The 27,818-nt window shown below is 46.5% G+C and overlaps 2 protein-coding genes and 1 pseudogene across 2 annotated transcripts in view; 2 read left to right on the top strand and 1 right to left on the bottom strand.

Annotated features, from left to right (window-relative positions):
* The first annotated feature begins 10,630 nt into the window (after positions 1–10,630).
* Positions 10,631–16,390, top strand: LOC120850013 (annotated as a pseudogene).
* Positions 16,391–20,353: 3,963 nt separating this feature from the next.
* Positions 20,354–26,486, bottom strand: LOC8032123. The gene is made up of 3 exons (XM_002408697.4): positions 26,382–26,486; positions 24,676–24,829; positions 20,354–20,844 (listed from the first exon to the last, which is right to left on the bottom strand). The coding sequence occupies exons 2-3, from the start codon at positions 24,823–24,825 to the stop codon at positions 20,572–20,574; spliced, it is 423 nt and encodes a 140-aa protein (XP_002408741.2). The 5' UTR covers positions 24,826–24,829; positions 26,382–26,486; the 3' UTR covers positions 20,354–20,571.
* Positions 26,487–27,128: 642 nt separating this feature from the next.
* LOC8032124 (male-specific lethal 1 homolog) overlaps positions 27,129–27,818 on the top strand; it is a 48,616-nt gene continuing 47,926 nt past the window's right edge. Inside the window, exon 1 of the mRNA XM_029995823.4 lies at positions 27,129–27,695. Coding sequence (XP_029851683.3) covers positions 27,249–27,695 — 447 coding nt within the window. The 5' untranslated portion in view covers positions 27,129–27,248. The remainder of the gene's footprint in view (positions 27,696–27,818) is intronic.

Below are 27,818 nucleotides of genomic sequence, written 5' to 3'. Positions count from 1 at the left end.
TCCCCCGAACTGCCCAAACAGCTTGGGACGCCGCACTGCGCATGTTCAGAACTTCTAAGCTTGCGCAGTGCGACGCCCCAAGCTGCTCGAAGGACCCAAAACGTCGCGGCCTCCTATTCTAAAACTCTCTTTTAACGGGACAGCGTCCGGCGTCCGTGGCGTGACGCGAAAATCCTGACTGATCGATAGGGTCATGATGTCACAGCCACATGACCTCGCGCGGGAATTCCATACAACGCTCACTTGAAACGTGACGTCACGCTGGAATGAGTGATTAAAACAGGCACGGAGCCAGGGGGGGGGGGGGGGGGGGGGGCATGGGGCCCGTCCCCTCCCCCCCCCCCCCCCACGAAATCTTTCATTTTGCTGGGGCCTCCTCTCCCCCCCCCCCCCCTCATACAGCATTTTGTCATGGGCGGGACTCCCCGAAACAACATCCTGGCTACGTGCTTGGATTAAAACATGTCATTTAGTACGATTTAAAAATCGCCGCATGTCTCAAACGATTTCACTTTATAAAGTAATTCATTTGCCTTAAAGGGCAACTCCGCTCAATTCCGAAAAATTTAGGCTTACATGTGATTCAAATTCACAAAGCACTACTACACAACTCTACGTCTTCGGATTTGCGAAATGTGGAATATTATTTGTGTAATCCTAATTTAAACATCAGCTGATACCGAAACTGAAATTTCGGTTGCGTCAGGCAACATTGGTGTCGGGTCGTCAGAGTCATGGCCACGTCACGTCGAACCACGTGATCTTGTGATGTTCGGGAGGGAGCGAGAAACAGGACACGCGACGGCGGCAGGTCGCTTCGCATGGCGTGGACGGTAATGGCCCGGGGGAGAGGGGGAAGGGGAGAAGACGAAAGAGGCGAAGGGGAGCGGAGACACAGACCGATAAGCGCGCAGGGCAGCGCAAACTAGCCCATCCGCGTTACGGTGATCACGTGAACGCCCGGTCAGCCAACACCGTGAGGAGAAACTCATGACGTCATCGTTCAATTTCGCTCTGAGAAGTAAAAACAAACAAAACGTGAGAATGACGTAGTCATGCCTCTGACGTAGTGGCTCAATGTCGGCTGCTCCAACTCCGTGGCATTGACAACGCTGATGATTGCGCCTCGCGCCGCACGCTAGAGTTGGCAGATTTTGACGACTTGGCTCGCTTGAAGGTTTGCTGGCCAGTTTATTAAATATATAAACGGAATTAGATCGTAATATTTGACATAGGGTCTTCCTATATGATACTGAAGAGGGCTACATAGTTTTCTAAATATCAAAAATGAAGCGGAGTTGCCCTTTAAAGGGGTCATGAAACAATTTTCCAACTTTTTCCTGTTTAACTTCCCTCCTCAACTCATAAATCGCGCATTGTACCAAACAGTTCAAGAAGACGGAAAGAGGGGAACCCCCTCTTGATCGGACTCTCGTTTGTGCACCCAGACACAGCCGTTGCAACCTAAGAACGAAGGGCGAGGGTAAGCCGGGCCGGGGAGGAAAAAGCGGACGGAACGCTGGAGAAAAAAGGGGGAAACCTCCTTCTCTCTTTAGCGTTCCGTCTGCTTCCTCCTCCCCGGCCTGCCTTACCCTCGCCCTTAGTTCTTAGGTTGCAACGGCCTATAGAAGATTAGCCCGTCGCTCAAAATTCAGACAAAAGTTGCTTTCCCCATCCCGTTCACCCCGAAGCTGACAGTGCTGTGGAAGCTACGTGCTCGTTGGGCCAGCCACACTTTTGTCACGTGATCACGTTCCCTTGCGCATACCCATGCGCAGCAAATGAGGTCAAATGATGAAAGGGAGGCGGCTGTTTGGTCCGACAAGCGCGTAGCTTCTACCGCAATGTCAGCTTAGGAGTGAAGGGATTAAGTGAGGTCCGGTGTCGTGTGACGTGGTTTGGACCCGGTGACGCGCTTTGGGGGCCGCGGATGTATCACAGTGAAAAGGCAGAGAGCTTACGAAGGGAAGGAGGTACGAAATAGTCCGGCTGTGTTTTCAAATTTTCGTGCCGAAAGTCAGGCTTTGACTTTCTACCTTTTTTCTTTTGGCCCACTGAACGATGTGCTATTAGTAAAATCCCAATATAAATTGAATTATTCCAGCCCAAAATTCGTTTCAGGGGCCCTTTAAAAGGCACGCTTGTCGCGTTCCACTCTCAGTTTTATTATTATTATTATTATTATTATTAATTAAACAACATCCTGGCAATATATATCTGTATGATATAAGGTTCGTTTGCAACCTTTGAGTTTCTGGTGTCTGTTGCGAGCCTTTTGCGCTTGATCGCGCGATTGATATATGTGCGTCGCCAAAGGTCACGAAGTGCTTTGTGCGATCACCGCTCGGCTAAGTAGAATGAGGACTTCAGGGATGCATTTTGCATATATACTTACTCAGATTTTATAACGTCAGATTTATACTTTTTTTTTCTCAATAACATGATGTTAAAAGCTTTTTTTTTTTACGTTTAGGATTTAGAGGGTATGAAATGGTCGATTTCAGCCGTGCCAGGAGTCGGAACGGGCCAGTGTCTCCATTCCTAGGAGTTGAAAGGAATGGAATTGTAGGAACTAATTTCCTGGTATGGAGTTCGAACGGAATCGGGGTACTCATCCCGCAACTCTGATCCATAGCGCCTCCGCTCCGCGGTAGAGGAGCTTCTCCTGAGATACTACAATCATATGCCGCCGAGGCGCCACGGGCGCCAGCCAGGGGTTTTCCCAGGAATTAAAATAGACCCCTTTCGAAAGTCACGAGCCGATTTTTAGAAGGTCAAAACCACTGCATGATGGGCGGAACAACTGCACCAAGGAACGTGCAAGTGATTCCATGAGATGGCCAAAGTCAAGAAGGTAGGAGAAGCTCCTCCCACAAGTGTGATGCGCCCGTTTCAAATCCATCCGCAGTCGAAAGAAGAGTTCACTGGAAACGCTCCTTGGTCCGCTTCAATGGATTCCCACTTGTCTCCGATCCCACTTTTTAAGAAAGCGACCTTTTGTATTCATCGGAGGGGGAACCGAGCCCCTGAAAGCAGCCTTTGTATCCATCGGGGGGGAAGCTAATCCCCGAAGGTCGTATTTGTTTCCGTCGGTGGGGGGAACTCTAATCTCCCTCTCGTGGCTTCCACAATGCTAAGTCAAAATCGAAACATAAAGCAAATATGTACAGAAAGGCAAGACCCTCCTCGCGCGTTGGCCGCGACGTCACGGAAACGGTGGGGTGGCGGAGGGATATCCGATTCCCTTTGAGGGGCATTTGCCGCTACCTTCTTGACCTGTAACTGAGTATAGAAGCCTACGAGCCAACCAAACAACGTCGAAAGTGCAACGTCACGGCGCTGACCACCTCCTTCTGTGGGGAGTTTCTTGTCTTTTATCCAACCAAACGCATGAAGTGTGCCGTGATGTTGCGGTTTTAGTCCGCCATTGTGCAGGGATTGCACAGCCGCCAACAAAGGACAGTATTTCGAAAGGGGTCTATTAAGGGGGGGGGGGGGGAAGGGGGATCGGGTTAGGTCCGAATTTTTAGCGGTCGGGGGGGGGGGGGGGGGGGGGGGGTAGAGACAAGGAGGCAATTTCGTCTCTCTATTTACTTCACTCATTTTCCCCAGATTTTTTCTGCAAAGGGGGGTGGGGGGCAGAGATGGATGTGTGGTGCCCGACAGAGTTTCTGGAACTTTACATTCAACGGGCCAGTTTAAACATTTATTGAAGAATGAGTAATAAAGCAGCGCCAGAAAATATGTCACGGTATCAATGCTCTGAAACCACAGTGAATGTCAATAAGAAGTATATACTCGACCGAAGAAGAATCCAGCACAGAAACGTTTTCATTGTTTCGAAGAATCGTAAGCGAAAGTAAAAGTGTTCTTTTTGACGATGCGAACACGTATCGGAACGGGTTATCACACGAATAAGGGTGGCGATGTGGGTTAGTTGGTTCATACTGACCAAAAAGAGAGAGACGACGACGAAGTGTTTGGGAACACGGTTCCATTTCTTCGCTCCTTGAATCAAACAACAGGATCCAGAAAACTGCGCAGATATCTGGCCGTTCGTCTCTATCTTACCCGATCAGAGCACTACAAATCTGCGACGACGCCTGAAAAAAGGCCCTGAATTGGTCCCTTAGGGGACAAACACCATGATCCATGAGGCCGGCAGCGCAGCGCAGTCATCAGATGCATCCAGCATGTCTGATGATTCTAGCATCATTATGAGCGACCCTGACGACAATGCAGGCTTTACTCTGGTGAAATCGAAAAGGACCAGGAAGAGAAAGCATGTTTTGAAGGAATCTGCATCCAGTGACGACACCATCATCACAACGCCAAGCCCCGGCCTCACCGTCGTCGTCAAACCTGCAGATCCGAGCCAAATCATCACGAAGGTCAATCCTCTAAAGCTATCTGAGAAGTTAAACGACATTGCACCTGACGGAGTGATCCTCATCAGACCAAACTACCGACTTAATCTTCTGGCGATCGACACGAGAAACACCGAGTCCAAAAAGACTCTGCTCAAAATGACAACCTCTGCGGAATGAAAATCACTGTATATGAGGCACATCAAAGATCTTCAGCTATTGGAATCATCCGTGGAGTTTCTCGGGAGATCAGAGAAGCGGACCTCCAGGAAGGGATACGCGCGACTGTCCCTGTCACCCAAGTGAGAAGGCTAGGGAAATCAAGATATCGTCAAGCTCGCCTTTGCCACAGAAACTGCTCCAGAGTACGTCACTCTAGGCCACACCAGATTCAAAATCCTACCATACACAGACAAACCTCGACAATGTCCAAAATGCAGTCGCTTTGGCCATGTTGCAAGTGTATGCAACAAGGTGGAGCGGTGTAGTCGCTGTGGCGGCAACCACCAACGCAGTGCCTGTGAAGCAAAAGAACCGCAGTGCATCAACTGCAAAAAGAACCACGAATCGACATCACGCCAATGCACCTTCTACAAGACAGAAAAGAAGATATCAGCCTACTGCAGCGAAAACAACGTCAACTACACAGCTGCTCGGTCTGTGGTGAAGCCATCTGACCCCAGACATCAAGATCCTGAGCAGAGAAGTCATCACCGCCAAAGTAACAAAATCGAGAAAACATCGCAAGTTGTTGTGGTACCCCCAGCGAGAGATGCAGACTTCCCACCTCTGCCAAGCCATTCAACTGACGGGACAAATCCTGTTCAAACGTCACCTGGATCTTCACACGGCCAACACCAAGAAAGCGTCAGCCAATCGAAGAAGCTCCAGTGGGCTCCAAAGCAACAACACAACGAGTGTAAGGCCCCACCGCTTTTAAGATCGAGTGAAACACCAAAATCACAGAGCCTGGGAAATGCGCTACACACGATAGCAACGCTGATTCGTAATCTTCTTGTTTCCCTTGATTCTCCACTGGCACAAGCTACAATCACAATCATAGATATCGCTGTTCCTCTGATCAGCTCCTGCGTGCAGGTAGAGAAGGTCCGTAACAACTCATTCATTTTTCAGTGGAATGCTCGAGGCCTCCGGAACCGTTTTTCAGACTTTCGTCAATTAACCTTCAAATATCAATTCCCCGTAATAGCAATATCGGAATCACGTGTTACTCGAACATTACGCTTGTCCGGTTATGAAGTATTCCACTCAAGTCGTGGAAGAAGTCCCAGCAGGCTTTTACTGGCGATACGTAAAGACCTCACATATGTGGTACACGATGTAAATCCCCATCCTACCAATGAATACGTGGCAGCAACAATTAGCAAGGACACTACGGTTCTAACAGTAATAGCTGCATATATTGAACCAAGAGCCAGATTCGACAAAGACATTCTAGACGAGCTAATTAAGGCAACCCCGTCTCCACATATTTTGACTGGGGATTTCAACGCCCACCATCCTTTATGGGGAGGGGTAAAAACCACAGTACGAGGAAAAAATATTATAAACATTGCTCACCAACACAACCTAACTATATTGAATGACGGAAGCCCAACATTTATTAAAGGTGCAACACTTAGCAGCTGCTTAGATATCACGCTGGCATCGTCTTCCATTTCGCCCCCACCTCGCTGGTTTGTAGACATCGAAACTCATGGCAGTGATCACTTTCCGACTTACACATTGATACCCGGACTAAATAACAGTCGCCGTAAAAAGCTCCTTACATATACTAACTGGAATATGTTCAGCGAAAAAGTTGATAGCATGCCAGGAGATAACCACAATTGAAGATTTTTCTAATATTATTGAGAAAACAACATCGGATGCTACAAAATCTTTAAGAATGCAGATCAGCCAAATAGCTGTAGATGAGGAGTACGAACGACTTCGAGCCATCCGTCGACGAGCCGAACGAAGGGCAAGAAAAACTAAAAATAGAGAAGATATAAGAAAGTCCAGACAAGCGCAAAGAAAGGTGCAACGCCATCTCGATAAGCTTTCAATGAAACGATGGAGATCGAACAGTGCTATCTCTCATCGCGACACATATATACGGACGGGTCAACTAACTTTATATCATCATCCATTGGAGCCTATATTCCGTCAACTAGCACGACAATCAAAACGAAACTGAGCCATATTACATCCTCGACAGCAGCTGAACTTGCGGCATGGGCGTACCAACCGGGGGGGCAAGGGGGGCACTTGCCCCCCCAGTTCTCAGAGTGGGGGGGCAAGGCATGCGTTTTGCCCCCCCCCTGAAACGGCCGCCACTGGGCAGAGCAGACACAGGCCGGCGGCGCCCAAGGAATACCAAGGGCACTGCCCCCCGACCCGCGCGGGCATATTTTTAACGCGCAGGCGATACAAACCCTAGCAACGGTGCTCACGCACGCCGGATGGGCTGGTTCGTACCTTGCTCCACGAACAAGGCTACACGGTAACCTAACGGAATCCATCCGCGAGACATGGGCCGGACGGGCCGTCCAGACCAGGACGTAGGCCCTTACACAAAATACAGTTTTGCTTGCTTGCTTGGAGATAGGCGCTGCCGCCGTCAACATAGGCAGCGGATGCAATGCGAGTTTCCGAAGAGGTAGCGTAACTTAGTGGTGAGATGTCTGCCTCATACGTGTCAGACCCGGGTTCTATTTATGGTGTGGGCCGGCTTACTTCTTTTTATTTTTTTTTCTCGAACATTTTGTTTTGTCGAGGCATTTGGCGATATTTACATTTCTTTTTTACCATTAACACTAAAAAACCAATGTTGTTGACAAAACATCGCTAAACTAAATCGTATCGACTCTATTTACGGAAGTGCATGGGGGGCAGCGGGGCTTGGGTTGCCGACCGGACGCCGCAAAGCGGCGTGTACGGGGGGTGGGGGGGGCTAGGTGGGTTAATAGATTTGTAATTAGCAGCCGCACACCGTCACCGCGAAGCGGCGTGAACGCGGGCGCGGGGTTGGGTTAACGCGCTTCGAGTGATACACGAGCAGCCCGTCCGGCGTGAGCGTCGTTGTTAGGGGTTCTATCGCCTGCACCGTAAAAGGAGCAGTGTGTGTACCTCCTGTAGTGGGCAAGAATTCCTACATTGGAGAGAAGCGGGGACAAGCCCTTTCTTCAAATGCGTCAAGTCTCCTTGAGCTTCGGAATACAAAGAAACGCCACTATTCGGAGCTAATCCCACAGTTACTCGACCTCTCTTGCGTCGTGTCTGTTCGCTCCCCGCGCCTCGTAGCAGTGTTGTTGCAGTGGGGGGGCTCGTTAAAATTTTGGGGTTTTTTGGACTATCTAAATCACTTTCTTCCTTCCCATCCCCCCCTTTTCTACTCCGCATGCTTCCCCCTCTGCAAATATCAGCTGACCTTCCGACCTCTGTTCTCTGTTGATAGGCAAAACAACCACTAAAATTAGAAAGTAATTTGTAATTTGAGTGGAAGTCACTCGGAAAAGTAGTTAAAGTAAACTACTGATTACTAGAATAGAAATGTAATTAAAAGTTACTAAACTACCCAGAAAAGTAGTTAAACTACAGTAACTTGAGTAAAGTAGTTGAACTACGTACAAGTCTGGCCTGGCAAGCGCTCTGCGTAAGTGTTTTCACTGATCTGCCTAGCCCCGCACACCATCACATGGGCCAAGAAAGGTGTAGTTTTACTGCAGAGGAGAAATCAGCAGGGTCCAAGATGGTGACAATGGAGGATGGGGACTGTTCCAGTGGCTGATGGCTTGAGAAAGGAATGACCAATTGAAAGCGTTCGTAGAGCCAGAAGTGTATTTGATGGTGCAGACGTTGTTGAGGCGAGAAGATGTTCGGTCGAGGGGTAATAACAAAGTGGTTTTGAGGTCGGGAATGTGGTAGTAGATTTTGTGAATAAGGCACAGCTGAGAGACTTTCCTGCGAAGCTGCAAAGAGGACATGGTTAGTTCAGTTTTTAGCGCCGAGACACTGAAAGAAAAGTCATAAGTGGATGAAATGAAGCGAGCAGCTCTGTTCTGAACTGCCTCTACAGCGTATTGATGAGGTACAGTCGATGGGTATTCCAGATGGTTGGAGCATATTCTATTTTTGGTCTGACGTACGTGTTAAAGGTTAGCTTAGGGACAAAGGGTGGAGCGATTTTTTAAGTTACGTCTGCTTAGTCCAAGAGTTCCAGATGAATCGGCGGTAATGACTTCAATGTGGTTATTCCAGGGAAGGTCAGATGTTAGTCTTACACCAAGGTATTTATACACAGTAGCGGTCTCAATCAGATCGGAGTCCAAGAAGTAATTAAATGACAGAGTGGTTTTTTTCTTGGTGAAGTGGATTAGTTTGCGTTTATACTTGTTTGGTGACATAATCCACTCTTTGCACCAATTGTTAATTTTATCTAGATCTTCCTGAAGCTGGTTATTATTTTGCACACAAGTTACTTTGTTATAGATGACGCAGTCGTCGGCGAAAAAGCGTTTTTTTGAAGAAATTCCAATGGGAATGTCATTAATAAATATTAAAAAGAGTAAGGGCCCAAGTACGAACCCCAGGGGAACACCAGGAGATACATTTATTAAGGAAGATTCATGATCATCATGGACGTGACCTGTACACGGGAAAAAAGAAAGTCACGAATCCATGCAAACGGTTATTGGTGGAGGCAAAAATATGATAGCTTAGAAAGAAGGCGTTGATGGAGGACACGGCCGAACGCTTTGGAAAAAAAAAAAAAACTGCGTCAGTTTGGACGTGACATTCAAGGTTAGTGTGCAAGTCATGGATGAAGTCGCAGAGTTGCGTTTCGCAGGAAAGTACCTTTTGAAAACCGTGCTGCTGTTTAAAGAAAAGAAATGGGATGATAGGTGCCTCATGATATTGGAGTAGAGGATATGCTCAAGTAGTTTGCAAGAAATTGAAGTCAATGAATTAGGGCGATAATTAGATGCGGAAGAGCGGCTGCCCTGTTTAAAGACTGGGAATTACCCTTCCCACCTTTTGGTCAGATGGAAGGCAGCTTTGAGATGAGGACTGAATGAAGATGAGTTTCAAATACTCACTAGAAATAACACGGGTGTTTCTTTTAAATTTTAGGGTTGATGTTATCGGTTCCAGCGGACGAAGTAAGTTTTAGTTTATCAATCAATGTTTTAATACCAGCGGAGTTAACGTTAATAGGATGCATGCGCTCGTAAAGCTCTCCAGGGAGAGTGGGGACGAAGTCCAAGCACTCGTTAGTAAACAGTGAACACTGATGAAAAGTATTCGTTAAACACAGAACTATCATGCTCGACGTTGCACATCCGACATTCCTAACTCTCCCCATCTTCCTAAACGTTCGTGTGTGTCCTAACACCAGAAACCGGAATTTTAAAGGTTAAAAACGGCACGTTGCGAATATGGAACGCGCACTTTCATGCAAAGCTGACGTCAAGTGACTCAAATCGAAAAACATGCATATTTACAGTATTGTTATCTCTTCTGGTGAAGGCTAAACAACCGTTGCATCCGTTTTCGCGCACGAAACGGTGACTCCCAGAGAAAGTAAGAACGCAGTGATTGTCTTTATTTTAACAATGTAAACACACTTGCAGGCGTGCGCTGATGAAGCCTCAAAATCAAAACTCTCGTAGTGTGATTCGTGACTGCTCCGGCTACTACCCAACCTCGTTGTCACGCCACTTTCTGCAAGCAAACACTAAAATTGCCAGTAAACACACAAAAGCGACATCGATACAATTATCTTGTAGAATATCACCTTATTTAATCAAAACTGTTTCAATAGGCACTACAAGTTGTATTTATTTTAAGAAGAAGCAAAATTTTTTTCGTTAGAAAAAACAAAATATCAATGTTAAATCTGGTAACGTTGTAATTTTGCCGAATCATTGCCACATCTTTAGAAAACTTCGACAAAAGTTGCGCCGAATTTTCGATTAAGGGGGGGGGGGGGGGGGAAGAGGGTCGGGTTTGCCCCCCCACTCAAAAACAAGTTGGTACGCCACTGACTTGCGGCTATCCGGGCAGCTGCTGCCTACATCAGCACCCAAAAACCCCAAAACTGGACAATATTTGTAGACTCTAAGTCCTCTCTCAGCGCACTCACGCATAAAAGAAAGAATAACGTAAATGCTCAATTGATTTATGACATAATGCAGAAGTTCGATGATGTGAGGTGTCAGGGACATGGAATTGTCTTACAGTGGGTACCGGGGCATAGTGGCATACCCGGCAACATTTGTGCTGACAAAGCTGCTAGGGACGCCCACGAAGCTGATAATACCTGCGCAATTCCTCTGTCAAGGACAGATGCAAATGATATAGTCCGAAAAATTGGGAGAGAAACATCATCCAGACTATGGACAGATCCATGCTACTATTATGCGCACTTGAAACATATTGACCCGGAATTAAAGTTCCGAATGCCGGGAAATATAAAACGACGAACAGAAACTGTGCTGCATCGAATACGCTTGAATGTGGCTTTTACTAGAAAATATCTTCATATGATCGGCCAAGTAGATTCACCGCATTGTACAGCATGCTCAACAACACACGACATTAAACATGTACTTTGCCATTGTTCACTATATAGTTCCCAAAGGAAAATACTAAAACAATCCTTGAAGATACACGATCAGGACATTGAGCTCAGCCATATATTAGGACCCTGGACTTCAGTAGCGAAAGAATCCAAAGCAACCAACGCTTTACTCCGGTTCTTAAAGGACACCCGCCTGGACCAAGAGCTGTGAACTGACATCACTCTTTTTAATTTACGTGTGGCTATTTATTTTTCGCCAAGCTTTGAGTGCGTATATATGTGTTTTAGAATGTGTGTGGGGAGGGGGGATACGAGTGTATATGTGATCTCACTCTTTCTTTACTTCTCTATTCTGTCTGCTGTCTCTCTGCTCTCTTCCTTTTCACGCAAAGTAGCAAACCAGCACTCACAAGCAGGTTGACCTCTTTGCTTTCCTGTAAATAAACATACCTCTCTCTCTCTCTACTGACGAAAAGGCAAACAGCGCACAGTAAACGGGGACTAAAGGAAGTGCAAACAGGACAAGCGCTGACTCTCAACTGAAATTTAATCACATGAAAACAAAACAAAGAAAACAGCAACTCCGCCCATGTCACATGATACATTCACCACGTGTCCAAAAAAAACATATCTTTACTACTCAAGCCCAGTGACGTTTGGCTTACGCAGTTCGCGCCTGCTTTAGTAATTGCATGCACCTCCAAAATTTCTCTATTCACTCTGTCCCTTCCATTGCCAATGATACCAGTCTTACTGAAGATAGGTTCGCACCCACATTCATGACAATGCAATGGCAAATGCCCCCCACAGCTCCCACCACTGATCGCAACGACAAGTCATGCTCCCGCAGTCTGTGATTAACACATCTGCCCGTCTGACCGACGTAGGCTTTCCCACACGTTAGTGGAATCGTGTAAACAACTCCCACCTTGCAAACAACATATTGATTCTCATGCTTCACCGAGCAAGCGGGGCCTTTGTCCTTCTTATCGGCAACTCGCGCATAGTTGCGCCAGCTTAAACGGAGCGGAAAACACCAATGGCACATCGTACCTCAAGGCAACTTTTTTCAAGTTGTGTGAATCACTACTGCGTGGTGCACGTTAAAGACCCCAGGCTAGCGGCTGTACCGCACTGGCTAAATTTCTCATCTACAGCTGGGAGACTCGTCGCCCCTGTGAGGCAGACCAAGTTCTAGGCTGTATAAACATACACACAACCCAATTGTTTTCAAGTTGTGTGAAATTTTATGGAGATACGGTATTACGAGCGGTCTCTTATTTGACCTTTCTCTCCGGGGACGGGGTTCCCCCTTGAGTTTCTTTAACAAATTCTCCGCAACGCTCAATAAAACCGAAGTTGGGAAACCTGCCGGGAAAAACTATTGCTAACGACATGATGACATGACTTCTCGAGTGCAGCTTGTAGGCAAGACGAGGCAATGCTTCTCTTGACCAGCTTAGAGTGCGATGAATCATATGGAAGAAGACCCTTCTTTGAGCGTGGGTGATAAGACTAGCAAACGTGTTTAGCAATGAATTCTAATCTCAAATCCAAAAATTGTAGGTAAGCCCCATCCTGAAGTTCGTGAGTGAAAGGGAGCCCCTCCGAATGATGTGTGAAAACTTCTAAAACAGACCTCACGACATCTGCCTCACATATGCCCTCCAACGTAATAAACAAAACCAAAAAGTCATCCACGTAACGAAACACTTTACAAACGCGCTCGTCATTCAGTTTTTCAAAAATAACCCTATCGCACTTGGCTAAAAAAATATCACAAAGCACAGGCGCCACAGACGAACCGATACAAATTCCTTTTTTCTGAACGTAAAGCTTACCGTTAAATAGGATAAAAGTTGACTCCATATAAAACTTAAGAAGCTCTAAAAACCCATCAGTACACACACCGCTAGCGTTCTGGAAGCCAATCTCGCCGTTTCTTTCAATACATTCACGTACCGCGACAAACAGAGCGCAATGAGGGATGGAATAAAAATGATCCTCATCATCTATGTAAAAGCCCCCACATCTGTGACTGCACTACTACTAAGGTAATCTTTGACACTCTGCGAATTGCGCCCCAAGAAAGGATCACAGGTCTCTAACCGACTTAAGTGCTCTTGAAGTAATCGACTGACCTGTCTCTGCCACACCCCCTTCTCGGTAACGATAGTCCGCAGGGGTGCATTGTTGCTCACGGGGGACAATGCGATGGGACAGCAGAGCGTGCGCCAGGCCGGACACGAGAGAGAAGAAGGAAGTTAGGACTCAAACGGTTGGAAAATAGCTCATGTGGAGTGAATTTATATAGAATAAACCCCTAGACCCTAACAGTGCACTCCTGATTTGGGGGTGTTTTGCGAATCTTCGGAATACTCGCTTTCAGCACGTGCCAGACAGCTCATAACAACAAAATGGTGGACGACATTACGTCAGTGAAAACGCCCATACTCGCTGTTCAGACGCGCGGAGGACGCATATCTGGGGCTCTAAACTCGTCAAACACAAAGTTGGGGCCGAAGTCCACGGAGCGCACTGATTGGACAGTCACGACAATGACGTCGCACTTTTGTCACCAGCGTCCAATCGGCGCGCTCCGCGAACTTTCGGCTCCAACTTCGTGTTTGACGAGTTTAGGGCTCCGGAGCTCTCCACTTTGCGATGAAACCCAGACGATGCTCGTGAACCGGGACAACGTTCGATTGCAGTCAATGGTATACAATCCGCTTGGGCCAGTCAAGCCGCGGCAAAGGTGTATCTCCTTGGAGCTCGTCTTCGTGCCTTTGCTATCAGCGGTTCAACCAATCGCGCCCAGAGAAAAAGCGCCCGATAACGGCCAATTCACGGTCCGGTGAGAGGAAACGCACAAAGGCAAGGACCGCCGCAACGATGCTGTAGCAGTCGTACCAATTGATTTGATATGAGCTTAATTTGATGTTATGATTAGTACAGTTTGATTACTTAGAGTTACTATTTATTCCATAGACTTTTTGACATTGTGGTGTCTCTCTTCATTACTTCGAGTTATTATGCAACCATTACATCTATATATTAGGGAGTTTTCGTAGACCGCGTTTTTCCCTCCGCTAAGCCCTCCGCAAAGTAGATGCCGCTACTGCGCCTGCGCGCCGATGGCCTTGACTGTAGAGTTCCGGGGATCGTGACGGGTTGCGAAGAGCGTACCGGGACAGCGGAAACGATCTACGAAAACTCTTATATTATTACAATATTATTACTCGTTTGACTACTTCGAGTTACTTTTGACCCATTATACTTTAATACGGCGCCTAATTGGCATTAGGATGGCTCTTGATTACTTCAAGGTAATATTCGACCAAACTATTTATTGCAAGCTCAATTGACATTATGATTACTCTTTTGATTACATTGGGTTACTTTTGACCCAATTAACTTTCACTCGGCCTAATTGACTTTCTGAGGACTTTGTTACTTACCATCAGTTCACCTATCACGAGCTCAATTCAGGGGGGATCGATAGGTCCTAAATTAATCCCTAGCCCTGTCCGTTTCGATCTGGATTAGCATCGTACAGCCGTGCGGTCGTGTATTTCCTTCTTTTTACTTCTTAGCTTTCCTCCTCAACTCACAAATCGCGCAGCGTACCAAACAGTTCAAGAAGAGGGAAAGGAGGAACTCTCCTCTTACTCTGACCTTCGTTTGTGTACGCTACCCGGACACCGCCATTCTCCCCCAGAAGATTAGAGCGTCGCTCAAAACTCGTACAAAAGTTGCTTTCCCCACCCCGTTCACCCCGGAGCTGACAGTGCTGGGGAAGCTACGTGCTCGTTGGGCCAGCCACACTTTTGCCACGTAATCACGCTCCCTCACGCATGCCAACGCGCAGAGAATGGGGTCAGGTGATAAAATGGAGGCGGCTGATTAATCTGGAAGGCGCGTAGCTCCCACCATACTGTCAGCTTAGGGGTGAAGGGAATAAGTGAGGTCCGGCATCGTGTGACGTGCGTTGGTGGCGGGTGACGTGCTTTTGGATACTGCTGAAAAAGGCAGAGAGCTTTCGAAGGGAAAGAGGTACGAAATAGCAGCTATGTTTTAAAATTTTCGTACCGAAAGTCGGGCTCTTGAGTTTCTACCTTTTTTTTTTTTTTTTGACCCACTAAACGATATGCTATTAGTAAAATCCCGATCTAAATTCATTTATCCTAGCCCAAAATTTGGTTAAAGGACCCCTAAAAAGAAAAAAAAAACTTTTTTTTTCTTCAACAGTTTGGTTGGGACACGCGTGTCGAGAAATGATTTTTACGTGAAAAGAAACCTTTTTTTTTTTTTTTTTTTTTTTAGAGCAATATCGACGGCGAGAGATTTTTTTTGAAATTCTGCGCGCAAAGTCCATGACGTCACGAATGGTCATTCGCTCAACGAGGTGGTAATTCGTTCTTTCCGCCTCAACGTGAAGGCGAAACCGATTCACCTTTTCTCCACGCGCCCGAAACGCTGAGACAAAAAAAAAAAAAAAAAGGGGAAGCAAGCGGTTGCACTGAGATACAAACTAACTTCAGGCTGTATAAACAGACACACAAACACAACTGATTACTTCAAGTTACTTTACACCCAGTTGACTTTAATTCGGTTTAATGGACAGAGTGACGACCGTTTAGATTGCTTTCAGCTAATATTCAACCAAATGATTTATTATCAGCCCTATTATTATTATTTTGATTACTTTGAGTTATCATATTGACCCAATGGACTTTAATTTGGCATAATTGTCATTATTGTGACTCTCCTGATTACTTTGAGTTATTATGCCACCATTGTCAGCTCAAATCACTCTATTATTACTTTTTTTTATGACTTCGAGTTACTTTTGACCTTATGGTCTTTAATTCTGCCTACAAGACATTTTGATGACTTATTTGATTACTTTCAGCTAATATCTAACCAAATGACTTGTTACAAGCCTAGTTGACATTATAATTACTATTTTTATTACTTTGTTTTAATATTCAACCAACTGATTTATTATGAGGCCAGTTGACATTATGAATAATCTTTTCATTACCTTATAGTTACTATTGACCCGATAGACTTTAATTTGGCATAATCGTCAATTTGGTGATTCTCTCGATTATTTTGAGTTGTTATACCACCAATTGATTATATGAGCTCAAATCACATTATTATTACTCTTTTGATTACTTCAAGTTACATTAACCCAATGAACTTTAACCGTCACTAGCTGTCAAGGTTCCTAGACGGGCATTACAAGCGAGGCGTTAGCGACATCCACCAGGTGCTCTTTGCTAATCGTTTAATTCGTTTTAAAATTCCTTTTCGAGACTTTTTTTAACAAGATATTGGTATGTTCGATGTGATACTGCTTCTTTGAACACGTATAGACCAAAAAATGAGCGCCGAAATTTCGTTGTAGTACCTTGTTAAGGCTATGGACTAGAAATCCGTTGGGGTCTCCCCGCACGGGTTCGAATCCTGTCGACTGCGCAAACATTTTTTTATTTTTTTAAGAAGACAGATGGATGGCAATCGATGTGAGCACGGACGCCGGACAAGGCTAGACCCCAAGGAGCTTCGCCCCTAAAAAGTTTAAACGATGTTGTGGCCAACGTGACCTAGATCTCTCTGGCAATTGGTGCGCGTGACATGTCACGTGTGAGATGGATGGTTGATTGTAGAAGGATTCCTTGCAGGCTTGCGCGCGTTCCGTCCGGTAGGTTTGATCAGATCGAAGGCTGGACGAAGGCTAGCTGCGGTCACGTGATGTAGTCACGTTGGCCTGATAAGTGAGGAGGAGGAAAATGAGAAAGAGGCGAGGCGTCATGGGAGCATGGCTTGTGGAGGCTACGCGGCTGGCGTCCATGCCCTCTCCTACCCTTCTATCCTCCTTGGTCAGCGTCGCAATGCCTCCGCTAGATGCCGTCAGCCACGGTGCTGTATTTTGGGTTTTTATCGCAGCTTGACACTGACCTCTGGGGCTAACCGATTGAAAAAAAGATAGTTTATCATGTTTCTTACAGCGATCGCAATACAAATCTCGGCTCAGTTTTTCGTATAAGCCTCAGGATTTGTTACGGTCACGTGTCCTTCGTTTCAGCTTACGTCCGAGCGCAGCCAAAGGCTGAGGGACGGTTCACAACGTCGAGAAGAGCATTCCTACGCACCACAAAGTAGTTCACAAAAGTAATTTCTCTTAAAATAACTGTTTTGTGCGTAAAAACTGCACAATGTTCCAGATGTGTACTGCTGAGAATGATTTGCAACTAAAGCAATCAGATATCTGAAGTTTAAGTTTCTATTAATATATGTAAATGCACGTGGTTTAGTGAAAACATGTATATCCGCTGGCAACACAGCTGCAGCGCTCGGTTTTTCTCAACGTTACTAAAACACTCAGTTGGGAAACTCGCCGTCGAAACCTGAACCGCTGGCGTCCACCGAGACCGAGCTAAATGCGACAACAGCGCCACTCTTTGTCACTTGTCTGTACTGTGGTCACCTTAAGCTTTCTGAAAGCCTGTTTTTGCGTAAAAACAAACGGAAAAGACTCTTTTTGCATGAAATTTATTGGAGTTTAGTACAAAAAGAGGGGCGCATTATGTTTTTAAAATCTTTAGTTTGCAGGGTATTGCGGCACAATTAATATTGTTTTTATACAACCATGCCTCAGCGGTCCTTTCAGGTAGCGCGTCCCGACCTAGGTGCATTTTAACTTCGATAGGTAGACGGGGGTGGCACCCTGTAACCTCTTAAAATAGAAGTCACGTGCAGTTCCTCGAGTGGCCGCTGCGGGAGAAATGGTGGCGTTGTGTTCGTCATTAGCTCGGTGCTCGGAGACAGATTGGGGCCACTTTTTCAAAGCTGTCTCTATGGGTGTTTCCCAACTGAGTGTTATAGTAACGTTGGTTTTTCTGTGCGATATCGTTCCCGTAATCGCCGAATCAGCTGAATCACGTGCTTCGCTGCTTTCGTCACCGAGTCGCTTTAAAGCGCCCTTTCACAAAGGCACGTTTGGGCGTCAGGCGCGAGAAGTCGTGATGAATGTCTACTTTCAAATTCGGCAGAAGACTCCGGCCGCGTCGTACCGCGAATGCGTTTTAAACAAGCAAAGCGTACGGGCCACTACAATTCAGATACGCGGCGAAATCAGGGCACCCCTTTACCTGCCAATCACATTGAACGCCGAGAAGCGGGTGGAAAGGACTGCGCCTCGAGCCCTGGTATATCCAAACAACACAAGGAAACATCGGTGGCTGGGTCATCGGGGACCTTGCAACGTGTACTTACAACTCGAAACTATATGCCGAACAGGTGGAAAGCTCGGACAGAGATGCCAGCGGCCAGCCTACGTACTGACATCCCCTGTGACTAAGTTTCAGAACGCGAGAGGGCACTTTTAAAACCTGTAGCAGACGATATCGTTGATACACCCGTAGCAGACGAAATACTCGGCGAGGGCGGGCGGCGCAGCGGAGTGATACAGAAGTGCAGGCGAGATCGCGTGACCTATTGCCGGCGTGTGATTGGCTCCGGCCACACGTAGCTTTGGCTGCGCTCGGACGGAAGCTGAAACGATAGTAGTCAAGATTGTACATGGCGGCAGCCAGGTGGAGGCAGACTTGTACCGTACGCATTACAAGTAATCTAATTACTTGTAATGAGCTCGCATGTTATACAAAAGAGTAGCAGCTCCAGGATTTGAAACGGATCATCTGTAGTATCCATTAGCGGAAGAGATCGCCCCGACCACTTTTTGGAGTAATTTTGTAATCAGTTGATTACTTTTATTAGGCAGTAATCACAAGAGTAATCTGATTACTTTTTGAAGTAATAAAATTACTTGTAACCGTTACAATTTTCCACGGGACCCGACCCCCCCCCCCCCCCCCCCCCCCCGCCCCCCCGGGCGCACGCCTTTTTTTTATGAAATGACAAAAATAAAATTTGCTTTTATTATTTCGAACGGAAAAAAGAAAGATGTTTGCGGAGCTGTAGGAAGCGAGGCTAATCTCTTTCTATGTACAGTTTCTGTGGAATGTCCGTTTCTTTTGTGTTTTTTTTTTTCGAGCTGGGACTGGGAGTGGGAAGCCCCAGGGAAGCCACAGTGCGTGACAAAGGCCATTCAGTTCGAAGTTTGAGGAAGCAGAATGCAGCTTTGTGAGTCCTTCGTTCAAACTAGCCCCCTCACGCACACACAAACAGAAATAAAAACAAAAAATTAAAAAAAATCCTGCTTAGGGTACCTACTCGTAGCCCGTAGGAGAACCAGAACCGAAGAATGCCTAAAGCGGATGCAAAATATAACAAAGGCAGTTGAAATATTTCCCCATTTCCCCTACGTGGTCTTTGTGACGAGCAATGTTTCGAGTTAAGAAGTGGTCGGGGCGATCTCTTCCGCTAATGAATACTACAGATGATCAGTTTCAAATCCTGGAGCTGCTACTCTTTTGTATAACATGCGAGCTCATCCACATGTGAATAATAAAATGAGCGACGCAAACTTTGAGCGACAACCCTTGCTCAAGCTTAACAAGATCTAGAACCCCCTCCGCTCCCCCCCCCCCCCCCCCCCCCCCACACACACACACACACTGGCGAACGCCCAAATCATTAAACGTCTACAAACGAATTCTATGCTTGTGTCCGCATTGTGAAGGTGCAACTACCACGAAGTGGGAGCCAGTTTTTCTTCTTCAATACTTGTGCAATTGTGAAATATAGGTTGGAAGTAGTTCATTGTTATGAGCGCTAAAGATGTGTCTTCACAAAATAAAGTAATCGGAAAAGTAACGATTACTTCTTTAAGTAATGTCCAATTACTTTTGCCGTCGGGTAATCAAGTAATCTAATCGAATACTTTTTAGCCAAAAGTAATAGTAATTGTAATCGATTACTTTTTTTTAGTAACGTGTACAAGACTGGGTAGAGGTCACTTTTGCCTGGTGAATGGGATACCAGTTTATCGCTCTAAGCCTCTCTACCTCGTTGGTTGTGTGCTATAACGGGCACACTTCACATAAAGACAACCGCGAGCGCGCTGAAACCAAAACCAACCAAACTGAAGCTACCGAATGGCGGCGGGTGCGCCAGCGCCCTCTATCCACCGGTCGGGTAACTACCGAGATGAAAAGGTCTTTGATGAAAGGTCTGCGAGAAACTATAGGTTGAAGGCTGATAATAGTCCAGGTGAAGCACTGATGATCGACAGGCCACAAAGCAGGAAAAGCTTTGTGGCCTGTTCACAGCACAATGACGAAAGGCACATTCCAGAAGTCAGATTACACTATACAATGGTGCTAGAGATAAATAGCCATCTCCATCCTGAAAATGAAGTCAAGACTGGAAAGCGATGTCAGTCAACGACATCATGTCAAGGACAAAGAAGAAATGGAATAGCTGGGAATATTTAGTGTAGGCGTCTTTATTAAATCCCCAGAAGACGGTGCCCGCAACTCCAATGCAGCATTCGAGCTAGGGGATGTCCTAGCCTCTCCACAGTAAATCTTCAATCATGCAGCGAGAGCCCTGGCAGCCCCCAAAAAACAGCAAACATAAACAAAAACATAACAGCTCGCATCCTTTGGCAAAGTGTAATTGGGGACATTTCCGCTCATGGCAACATCAGCATGCCCCGGCTTCTTGCAAGACTCGTCTCTCAAGGCTGTAGTCATACTGCAACTGAAGCAAGGATGTTGCAAGAGTGCGCACACGGCGCAGTGTCATTTCTACGTCCCTTGATCCCTGGTAGGCGCCAGAAGCAGCGGCTCCTAGCACGAAAGGCACGCCATCCAGGCATCCGCCGTGGGCTGCCGTGCTGCCCTTATCACCACTCGAACTTGCCGCTGTGCCCTGCATGTGTTCCAGTTGTGCCAGCGGAGGGTACAGCGGGCCACCCTGCAAAAACCCGTGACGACATTAAAGCGAGGTCCGAATAGATCTAACCCAATTTAAATAAATCTCAATCAGTTTTGCATGCACTGACATTGTAATTTAGCACACAAAGGCGGCTGGTTGGCTAATTTTGCTTCAATGAACAGTTACAACTAAAAATGCTAATTTTCCTAAAGGAGTTATACCTTCCTTTTTTTGTACCAATGTAAAAGAACTGTGGGTGCGGGGTGCTCGATTTAACAAAAACAGAAAGGAGCAAAGAAAATCATTCTTGCTTTGTGCCAATTCTTTGTTTTGTGCAATAAAATGCCCCAAAAGCCCACAAGAATGATTTTTCTCCTTTTAACCTAAAAATGCTTAAAGGGACCATGAAATGACCTTTTTACTTTTTCCAGATAACTTTTACATTAAACCGTCAATGTTCACTGAATGCCGAACAGGCATCCGTTTTCGTCTCGGTTTATTAACTTTTACACAAAAAATTATTGAAATATCGACTTTTTCATTCTCTCCAACTGACCGCAAAAGAAGCCGTGACGTAGACCGTTTCCGGAACCGGAAGTTCTCTCGGCAGTAGGAGAATGGGAGTGTTAGCGGCAACGAGTTGGGGTGCGCCGGTAGGTTTTACTGCGCTGATGTCACCGACGTATTTCCTGAATCGGCGCCTCTCATCGCGGCATCGCAGCTGAGCGAAATTCAATGAGATATGTTGCGCTACAGCGACAGCATGGGACTAGTCCCATACGCCGGTATGCCTGTTGGGACGTGCAGCGAGTCTTGTCACCACCCCGTCATTGTTGGCAGAAGGGCCGGCCCGTGTCAGTCGTTTGCAAAGCGACGTAGATGGTGTTTTTCGCGGCCTCGGGAAGCAGGAGCGAGCCGACGTTAAAAAAGATACGTTTGAACTACGAGTGTCAGCAAGAGCCACGTAAATACCTGCTTACACTCGGAGCGGACGCGCGCGCTTGATGGAAGTCTTGTATTCGCGCTGTTGGTAAGCGCTTCGGGACCGTTCTTTTACGATTGCAACTCGATACTGACGCGACACTCGGCAAAGAAAGGTTGGACCGGGGTCGACACGTGCAGTCTGTCAGAATAAAAATGGCATACCAATAACAAAGTGTACATACCGTGTTACGAAGGCAATCCATACGGCGTTTATTTCAGCTCTATATCACACAAAACAAGAAGATAGAATCGACGAGAGTCCCTTTTCGACGAGTGTTCGTCAACACTGCCTCGGAAAACAAGGGGAAGAGATTGACCTCCTCACCTCTTAATCTAGAATTGAGGTCAGTGATCAAACTATAATACGGGAAGGGTCCACAAGGGTCGCGCGGGCATATTCCATTTAGCACGCCAGCCGGTCGTAGGCAGACGGTCTTGCGACGAAGCAACGCAGCGCCGAGTCGGAATGCCTGCTAGGCCTATACGCTTCGTCGGAGTCGGTGAATCCAGCGTTCTTGTTCGTCGTGGTCTGTTTTAAGTACTGTTTTCTTGCTGCTTGAAGTCGGCACGCGCGGGAAGAACACGTAGAAAAATAAACGTTCAGTCAGTCACAGTTTTGAGAGGAAGGAAAACAAAGAAAATAAATGTTCGTCGGTCGCCGTCACCCAAGTAACTGGCGGCCCTGCCCTACTGCGCACGCGCAGTAGTTGCTTCGTTTACCACACGATAGATGGCGCTTGGCTCTCAGCATTATCAAATTTGGCAATTTTCGCCACACATCTCTAATTATGCTACAAAATGTGGATCTGAATATTATTTAACAAAACTTTTAGGAAACATTCGCCGGCTATTTATTGTTTACGATCGCGGTGCTGGTGAGGTAGGCTCTTACCCAATAGGCGATGTGGATTCGGCTGACGTGCACCGATTCTGCGTATGCATCGTAGTGAACAGGCGAAGGAAGGAAGGCGCAAAAGAGTCCAGTTTTCTTTTAAAAGTTCTATAGCAAATAATTTTTTTGGGCTCCCTATTTTTGTGTTTTTGTGTTTCTTTTCACACCTTTTACGACGTGCGGTGGATGAAACTCGATTTTAAAATCATTTCATGGTCCCTTTAACTCAATACTAAGCCATAATTTTTTTTTTTGTGTAAGTTTTGGTTGAAACAGGTGCTTCCTTTAATATTTTCACAAAACAAATCCAAAGCTGATTTTCGTGCTTTATTTAAAGTGGGTTAAATCCAACGTTCTTTGATCTATCAGTTGGCAAGCGCCACAAAAAAATTAACATTCAATTTTTTTTTTTGCAGGCGAGCAGGCGCAGGCAGATAGCGTTCCTAGTGCCACCGGCGTCAACGCCTTCATAGGCAACGAAGAATTGTTTTCAAACTACGCACTTTTTGTGCCAACTTTTGCGGAAACTTTATGTTTACCATGAAAACCACGATACAATCCCTTTCCAGTGCAGGTATTGGGCATCCAACGTTCCATGAGTTCCACCGCTTCTGTCCACAGGGCGGGCTGATAGTCTAGCGAGCGCACCCAAGCGCATGCGCCAAAATAAGGTGCCAGGCATTCTAGGAAGCTTATCAACTGGCTATGATCTAGTGACGGTGGGTCAAATCCAGTGGGCCAATGCCGTACAAATCTTTTATTCTTTCAAAACTAGAATATGCGAGCATTATTTGGAGCCCATGGCAAGATTATTTAATTAAAAAAATTGAGTCTGTTCAGAACAGAGCCGTACGTTTTATTCTTAGAGATTATTCCTTTACGTCGAGTGTGACAGCACTAAAAACAAGAGCTGACCTTGTTCCTTTATGTAATAGACGGAAAGTATCACGACTGGCTTTTCTTCATCGCGTGTATTATTACAACACTGACCTTAAAAGTCAACTTTTACTTCCGCCCCATAGGATTTTTCCTCGGCATGATCACCGTCATAAAATTAGGCTACCCTTATGTCGCACTAAGCATTTTTCAGAGTCGCCCTTGATCTTGGCTATTCATGAATGGAATGACCTCCCTGAAAGTGTGGTTGATATCTCAGACTGTGCACAGTTTAGGAGTGTATGTGAAGAATTATTTAAGTCAGTTTAATTTTATACGCTCTCTGGTGTGTAGCTGTTGTGTATATAGTATGCTGTGTATGTGTGCGCGATCTGTCGCGTGCTGTTTTCAATGTTAGTGTTTTCTTGTTCTTGCAGCGAACTTTTTCTTTTGTCTCTCCCCCCCTCATGTAATGCCTCCGGGCGCTTTGAGGGAACAATAAATGAAATGAAATGAAATGAAACTATCTGATGCCACAGTCGGGCACGTAGCCAGGGGCGGGGGGGCCCATGGGGCCCACCCGTCCCTTCCCCCCCCTCATACAGCATTTTGTGATGAGTGCCCCACCCCACCCCCTCCCCGAAACAGAATCCTCGCTACAGCAGGGCACTCAGATGCACAAATTAGAGATCAGGTGCAATAAATGTGATTGTCGTATGTTGCAGACCCGCAGAAAATGATGACTAGATCGCGCTACCTGTCCAACAAAACACTACATGGCCCCCATACATATTTGCAAGTATGGCCCCTGGGTACCACCATCTTGCGATAGTCAAGTCGGAATGGATGGATGGTACCTAGCCAATTAACTCCTACATCACTGGATGGATGGTATCGGGTGGTAGCTTGCACCACCTGGCCTAGGAATATTTACGCTCCCTTGCTTTGCTAAGACAAGGCAAGGCGAGTGTTGCTAAAGCATGCCCACCATTACCAGACTGGCACTCTAACGGAGCAATTTCGACCCATAGTGGAAAACAATTCAAGCGTGGCCGCTTGCCAACGTCTACAGAAGGTGTCGGACAAGGCAGGAGGTGTGGGGGCTTGGAGGAGCTCACGGGGTAAGGAAGGCGGCTGTAGTCCGGGGCCCTGCTTTCCTCGGCCACGTTGCCGTACACCACGAAGTCGCCCACTTGGGACTCCCGCACGGCCACCTGGTCCCCCTGTGGCTTACTCTTCCCGAAGATGCTGCCCAGGGCAGAAAACATGGTGCTGCGAAGAAAGTCCATTTGCACTCACGGCGTCCGAGAGCGAAAGGCAAATCGGCATAACTTCGTCCGACATTTTCAGGGGCCAACTGGCCAGTGCATAGGATGCAACATCGACCCGCTGCTCACACTTTGAAACCTTCGACTGCAGCAGCAGTTTATGTGAACTTGACCCACAAAACTGGCGCCACTGAGAAATGATTTGTGAAAATGGGTCGAGGAAAAAATATTGTCCATCATATTTCTATGGGAGGTTATACTGTCTTGAAGGTGCCTAGAACTTGGCTACGAGTGTTAAGTTCACTCAGCACAACAAAAGTGTCAAACAATATTTTATATATATATATATAGAGAGAGAGAGAGAAAGGGGGGGGGGGGTTTAGTCTCCTACTTCTCAACAGCAATTACTAGCATTTGGAAAAGCAAGACATTTTTAGGGACGGAGTACACATTTTCTAAATTCCTTGGAATTTCTGATGGGAACTGCTTCTTGCTGAAACTTCACTGGCAATTAGAGAGAAAGTTCAGCAAAGGTTTCAAGTTGATAAGTCAACCCCATGAGCAGAATATTCTTCTGGATAGCTTCGAGTAGCAACGGCCCTACATCATTTGCCGTGGCGCCTCGCCTCCTTCCTCCCCCCTCCTTTGCCTTTTTACGCGCGGCGCCCCTTTTGATGGCGCCCTGGGCGATCGCCCACCCCTAGAGCCGACCCTGACTGCGCGAACAATCGACCTTGCGTAAAGTTCGACCACTGAAGCTTGCAACAATGCTTCCATGAGCAATAGTGGTGCAATTAAGTACGTACCCTTGTTTAGTCGTTCCAACGCTTGACAAGGCAACAAGGCGTTTTATTGGCGCAATCGGCGAATAATCAAAACGACTTTTAAACGTTCGCAGGTGAAACGCGAGGAAGCAAAACGTGAGTCACCGAAAGGCATGTGTTAAAATTCAAAAGACGAACCCATAGAAGACGACTCATTGTTTCGTCTGCGTTGTCTGCCAGCCATGTTATCGTATTTCGAATAGTAATATCAACATGCTCGTAGAGTACCAGAAACGAACGCGATCAGCGCTGCGCAATCGGGCTGCAGTGACACCAAGGAACACAACAACGGTGCAGATCAAGAACGCCACAGATTACGTAACACCGGTGCAAACTATTTCCGACAATGTCACACAACCACACAAGACACAGGGTGAAGACATTTCGACATCGCCTAAATTCATGGCTGGAGAGCGTGCTCTTTGATCGGTGTGTCAACGGCGGAATGGGCGGAACAACTGTAATCAACAAAAAGTTAGGGCGCAAACTGGCTGGTGATGGTCGAACATATTTTTAAGACAAATCCCCAAAACTGGGGAAAAACGAAGGACAACATAAGACAGTGTCAAAAATGAGACTGTGTTGATGTATTGGCCTTCGTTTGTTCCCCAATCTCGAGGTTTAATCAGTTCCAGGACATGACAACTGATTCTAGGCACCAACAAAAGCTTTATGAAAAGCGATCATCATTGCCTCGCTAAAAATCAACGGTAAAACACGCACAGTGCTTACCTCAACAGCTGGAAATTCCTCGCTCTCTAGCTGCAATCCTACGCCGTGCGCACGACCAGGCACGACTAAAAACACGACTGACGGGGACGTAACGTATGTCAGACCCTGGAATTCTCGTACAAGGGAATTGAAACAAGGTTTCGCCTGCTGCGCCAAATAGTGGTATGTGTTCGGAAGCGCTATTACTAAAACAATGTTTAAGAATTTAAAAAAAAATTAGCAAAAAAAACATGTATTGTTTTTAAAAAATAAAAACTACTGATGTTTTGACAATGCACATTTTTTTTTAATTGTAGTGAAGAATAATAATTAGAACTAAAGCATGTGTGCCGGCTCCCCAGGAGTCCCAGGAACAGGGGAAAAGCAGGATGGGTTCTGTTCACCCCCCCTCCCCCCGGCCCGCTACTGGGTTAACATGTCAATAATAATAATTACTTTTTAAATTATTCAAGTTAAGACACTGTAGCGCTGTTGATGTATAGCTACTAGCGCCACTCTCGGTTATTTCACAAAACTGGAATATTTCCTGTCCTAACTGCGCTGGCTGGATTCGACTGGATCGCTGGACTGGATACGAAGTCAGCTGGTTAAATATCTGACCAAAAATCTACCTTCTCTCCTCTACAATTAAAAAAATAAATAAATAGTATATATTATTATCTGGAAACGAACTTAGAATAATGTTTGACGTAATATTAAGCCTCGGGCATTATTAAAGCAGTCTAGTAAAATCGACGCTGATTGGCTACGAAAAGGGCCAAGCTGACATGGGGCCGTGACGTCAGATTCATGGCGCTGGGACGCCGAGGCCGAGAGGATTGACATCGTTGCAGCTCGGGGGGCTATTGCTGTGTCGTGCGGTTTTCGATGATCCTCAATGTCTCCGTGACTCGCGGTAGCATGAAATCTGAACTGCTTGGCAGCGAGCGCCTGAAGATTGAGAGTCGTAAGCTGCCGGTGCGCCGAAATATGTCAAAGGGCATCTCGCTGGTGAACGGTGTCGCGGATCATGCTGTGGTCGACGGTGATAGCATGGTGCGGCAGGTGAATCTGGTGGCCGCCTTCCATGATCACATCTCGTGCACCAAGTCGGCCGACTACATCGGCGACTCCGGGCAGGAGAAGATGACGCTGCCCTGCGAGACGGATCACTTGTACGCCAACTGCGGAGAGTCGACCAAGAGTGCCGATGACATGGATGTGGAGAGGCTACGAGCGATTGTGCTCCTTCACACGGATCTTATACAGCACCAGCAGGAACAGATCTTCAAGAAGGACCGTCAGATGCGACAGCTGAGAGCAGAGCGAGATACGGTAAGGAATCGACATTCATTCAGGGGGTCCTTCCTCGGCTGGCGCTCTCTTCTCGCGCGACGATTCTTTGAATGCTGTGCGAGACACACTACCTGCCTGTGTATTTTTATTGCAAGTAACTCT

Source organism: Ixodes scapularis, unplaced genomic scaffold (assembly GCF_016920785.2).
Source record: "Ixodes scapularis isolate PalLabHiFi unplaced genomic scaffold, ASM1692078v2 PGA_scaffold5__190_contigs__length_132052651, whole genome shotgun sequence".
Taxonomy (NCBI): domain Eukaryota; kingdom Metazoa; phylum Arthropoda; class Arachnida; order Ixodida; family Ixodidae; genus Ixodes; species Ixodes scapularis.
Note: the sequence above shows the minus strand (reverse complement) of the source record. Positions and strands in the feature narration are given on the sequence as shown.

Bases quoted from the DNA above. Each gene is read 5' to 3' on its own strand.
- LOC8032123 (XM_002408697.4), bottom strand. From the start codon at position 24,825: ATGTTTTCTGCCCTGGGCAGCATCTTCGGGAAGAGTAAGCCACAGGGG. The intron at 20,845-24,675 runs GTGAGCTCCTCC...GGGTTTTTGCAG, and splicing joins ACAGCCGCCTTCCTTACCCC to GGTGGCCCGCTGTACCCTCC.